At 41.2% G+C, this 4,594-nt stretch overlaps 1 protein-coding gene across 1 annotated transcript; it reads left to right on the plus strand.

Annotated features, from left to right (window-relative positions):
* The first annotated feature begins 525 nt into the window (after positions 1 to 525).
* Positions 526 to 3,407, plus strand: neurod4 (neuronal differentiation 4). Its single transcript, XM_074681924.1, has 2 exons — positions 526 to 675; positions 1,733 to 3,407. The coding sequence occupies exon 2, from the start codon at positions 1,739 to 1,741 to the stop codon at positions 2,795 to 2,797; it is 1,059 nt and encodes a 352-aa protein (XP_074538025.1). The 5' UTR covers positions 526 to 675; positions 1,733 to 1,738; the 3' UTR covers positions 2,798 to 3,407.
* Positions 3,408 to 4,594: the final 1,187 nt, after the last annotated feature.

Consider the following 4,594-nt stretch of genomic DNA (forward strand, 5'->3'; position numbering starts at 1 on the left):
TTGTATTTTAACCAGCTTAACCAGCCAGTTTTAAATGAAAAAAAGAGAAGGAGGTAAACTTGTCATCCAAACAAGATAGCTATATGCAAATATAACTAATTTTGTTGTCAGGTCGTTAGAGTGAGATTCAATTTAGCAAGCTGGTTTTTAATCAATGTGGAACACCAACCCGCTGTCTGGAAATTCATCTGTTTTAGTTTGTAAAATAAAGTCTGTGCTTGTTTCCCCTCATCTTCTTATCATCATCGTAAGAATATGACCTGTTTTTTTATTTTTTATTATGCTAACAATTGTTGGTGAATAGGACTTTTCCCTACCAATGCACGGGCTCCTGATTTAGTAATAAAATATGCGTGCACCCTCACAGTCTCTCTGTCCCTCATTCATTTGTTTGAGGAAACTTCTGGCCACGAGCCCGCCACGCGCGTTTGGATGAGTTTATGGAGGGTGGGGCGCAAAGGGAGGGGCTTACCCGGCTAAAGGCGAAAAAATCAGCCCTGTTGTGTCATTCGGAGATGAAATTTCCACGCGCACTAATGGCTAACTGAGGGAGCAGCAGAGTTTGGATGCATCAAGAAAGAGACGCAAGGACTCTGGATCACTTAGTTTTGCTTCTTCTTCCACTCGCCAGATTTTGTTGTTACTTTGCACTGAGTGAGCTGTAAATCCAAACAGGTGAGTCCAGCAACTCTATCATTCCATGGAGAAAACTACACAAACTAGACATAGTTGCACAAATTTAGTGAAAATAAATCAGCCCATCCACTTGTAGGTGTACTTGTATTTACTGCTGGAACAGAAAAACACATTATATTTAGGTTTTCCTTTCCTTTCTTTTCTTTTCTTTTCTTTTCTTTTCTTTTCTTTTCTTTTTCTTTTTCTTTTTTTTTTTTTTTACTCAGTTTTCTTGTAAGTCTTATTATGTGAGTTTGCATGAAGCTGAGATTTATGAGAGTTAAGATCTCAAAATTGTTCCCTTCTTTTACCCATTTGAGCATAAATATTTTCAACAGTTATTTTTTTGAGTTATGAGTTATGAGTTATTCACACATATAGTGGCAATCTTAAATATGACAAGTTGTAAAGTTTTATTGTTGTTGCATTTAGGATGAATTCTTTAAGGCGCAACAATATCAAAAAAGATAAAAAGAGACAAATTCTGTCATCTGTGATGTTTAACATAGTATTTGTGTGTGCTTTTTTTTATATGTGTGTTGAATTGCATGTCCCCTATTTTAATCTGTGAGTTTTATATTCAGAGTAAATCCCGTCGTGTCCTAGATAGACAGCGTTTCTGTAGCGGCCACAGCAAAACAGCAGGGGAGTATCCAGTCACATTAGTCTGAAAATCATCCTCAAATATTAGAATATCACAACAAAAGACTTTTCTCCTGAAGATGACAGTTTCTTTACAATAACTTTGTAGTGAAGGACACAGAGCCAGCAGCTCTTGAGTGAGAAGAGTGGGATGAGAGAGCTGTCCGCTCTGAAGTGCTGAAATGAGAGCACTCATGGTGGATTTCAGAGGAAATGAGTTGAAAGTTATCATAACTCATAACTCAGAAAACTTTGTTTATTTCCTGTCCTCATTATCACAGCATCTGTGTTTTTTTTATTTTATTTCTGTTTTACATCTTGTGTTGAAGACAATTCACCATGCTGGTACATCTTCAGTTAGAAAACATTGTGAGTTTCTGTTGACTGATCATTTTTTGGCTCCATGTTTCTTCAGATCAAAATGATGACCAAACATTTTGGAAAGAGCAGCGATGTCAGTGAGCTGGTGAGCTCCCTTGGCTGGCTAGAGGAGGACTGCAGCTCTCAGGATGGAGAAGAAAGTCCTGAGAGCAGAGGAAGACATGGCCTGACAGTTGGTAGCCGGATCCACTCCTGCACAGAGCTGGGCAGTGAGGACATGGAGGAAGAAGAGGAGGAAGATGATGAGGAGATTGGAGCAAATGGGGAAGATGCTCCTAAAAGGAGAGGACCTAAAAAGAAGAAGATGACCAAAGCTCGACAGGAGAGGTTTCGTGCCCGGAGAGTCAAAGCCAACGCCAGAGAGCGTTCTCGAATGCACGGGCTAAACGATGCTCTGGATAATCTGCGTCGAGTCATGCCCTGTTACTCAAAGACACAGAAGCTGTCAAAGATCGAGACTCTTCGACTGGCCCGCAACTACATCTGGGCTCTGTCTGAGGTGCTGGAGAGTGGCCAGTCTACAGAGAGCCATGGCTTTGTGGAGATGCTGTGTAAGGGTTTGTCTCAGCCCACTAGTAACCTGGTGGCTGGCTGCCTGCAGCTGGGACCTGGCCCCATGATGCTCAACAAGCTGGAGGACAAATGTGGAGGCCCTGTGGTCAGTGGTATGGGGGGTCAGACTGGTCATTCCCTCAGCTACCCATCTCCAGGACTTCCAAGTCCCCCTTATGGCTCCTTGGAGGCCTCCCATCTCCTCCATATGAAGGGATTCAAGGGGCCTGTGTACGACAACCCCTCCCCTAACGAGTGCAGCAGTGGGACCCCACCGTACGACGGGCCCCTCACTCCTCCGCTCAGCATCAGCGGCAACTCTGCCCTGAAGCAAGAGCCCTCTCCCCATGAGTCAGAGAGGAACTACACACCCCACATCGGCCACCACACCCACTACCTCTCATCACACCATTACCCCTCGTCCACAGTAGGAGGGCCTCAGGGCCACCCGCTCTTTCAGGCTCCTCGCTACGAGCTTCCTCTAGATGTGGCCTTTGATTCCTTCACTCCCTCTCACCTGATCAGCTCTCAGATGGGCACAATCTGAGGTGTGACCATGGAGGGGGAAGAGCGGACTCAAACTATTCAAGGTGAAAAACTTAATCTCTTGAATGAACTGCTGTAAAAGCCACGGCTGTGGAGCTGACTGTACAGAGAAAATGGTTTGTGTTTATGTTTTGTGTGACTCTGGGAGAGCGCTGAATGCTCAGAGAGCCTCACCAACTCAACTCAGTCTACCTGATACCAACTCGCACCCATGAATTTTTTTTATTCTTAATTTATTTTTTTTATGCTACATCATTTGGATTTCACTTACTTCTTTAAAAGAATCAAGCCTTTAGTTGATTTAAAGTGACTGAAAATGATTTACCAAAAGGTTCTGTGATGTAACTGGGATCAAATAAGAACAAACAGACTTTGTCAGAAGATCTGTTGTCTGAAAAGCTGAAAAACTGATCAAAAGCTAAACCTAAATTGTGCACAACTAAATCCCCCTTGTTTTAGGAAAAGAAATGCATTTATTTATGTTTGTATTTAATATTTATTTCTATAACGTCTTGTTCTTTTCTATATTTTTCTCAGCACAGTTTTTTTTTTGTTTTACTGTCTTCTTGGTTTGTTTAGTCACTGGCATCTGTACTGTATTTAAGTTATTTATTTGAGGTCTTTCAGGTACTCGTACATTTGGTGTCACAATTTTTGTCATACTGTACTTTTGTAAATATTTCACTGTTTCGCACTTAATTGAATAAATATTCTTATATTATAAGCTATTTCTACTGCTAATTTATTTTTCTGTCTTTCTTGCTGCTACGAATAGTCTCCAAAGCCAGGGCGCCTTAATGCTGCTTTAGCACATCAGTATGTGTGGATAAAGGTTATAATATTGTAAGGTTTTAATTGTTTCTCAGAAACAACACTAAACAACTTAAAAGAGTAATATTAATAACCTTTATGCAATTTTACAAGGAAACACAAAGTTAAGCTTTCTTGTATCAAAGCTTTCAAAAAGATCTGATACAACACACCCACCCTCTTAAAGTCTATTTAGCATACATTTGGTGTCAAATCATTCACTAAATGTTTAATACATGGAAGACGAACAAGTTTCTTATAAGCTTAAGACCATTGTTTCATTTTTTTTTTATTGATGATGGAATGAATCTTACAACAAGAACTAAAAGCATTTAAAAAATGTAATTTTAAGGAATTTAGGGTGCTCTGATGAACAAATAAAAATGTGCGGGGCTAAAATGCTATGCTTAATGCAAAGGTGGTGCTCAGGCAATAGAGATCTGTTGCAAGATGTGTGTGTGTGTGTGCGTGTGTGTGTGTGTGTGTGTGTGTGTGTGTGTGTGTGTGTGTGTGTGTGTGTGTGTGTGTGTGTGTGTGTGTGTGTGTGTGTGGGTGTGTATGTGTGTGTGTGTGCGCGCTCTGGGGGGTTTCTATCAGGTCAGACAGCAAGGCTGTTGTGGGCCATGGGAAAACAGCTCTGAGAAACAGGTGAGTGTGTCACAGAGTCTGTTTCTCTCCCACATTTTCCCATCCAGCTCATGCCAAAACACTGAGGGGCAAAAGCCTGTCGTTACAGTCCATCCCTGTTAACACATAGGAGCACTGATGGAAAAAGATACACTTATATTTGATGCCTTTTCCTTGCTTTGATTAAACTGGTGCCAAGGTTTTCAACACATTTATATCACTGTTCTAATGTCAAAAGTGTGCATTTTGACTTCAGCGATGTGTTAAAGGACATGATGGCACTCAACAGAAACAAGAAACCAGGGGGTGGGAGAGCAAGAGCTGGTGTGTTCAAGTGTTTATGATTGTGGTCCTTTAGGCG

This window comes from Halichoeres trimaculatus, unplaced genomic scaffold (genome assembly GCF_033239565.1).
Source record: "Halichoeres trimaculatus isolate MK-OKI-2021-1 unplaced genomic scaffold, fHalTri1.1 fHalTri1_scaffold_11, whole genome shotgun sequence".
In the NCBI taxonomy this organism is placed as follows: Eukaryota; Metazoa; Chordata; class Actinopteri; order Labriformes; family Labridae; genus Halichoeres; species Halichoeres trimaculatus.

Coding starts and splice junctions, on each gene's coding strand:
- neurod4 (XM_074681924.1), top strand. CDS start 1,739: ATGATGACCAAACATTTTGGAAAGAGCAGCGATGTCAGTGAGCTGGTG.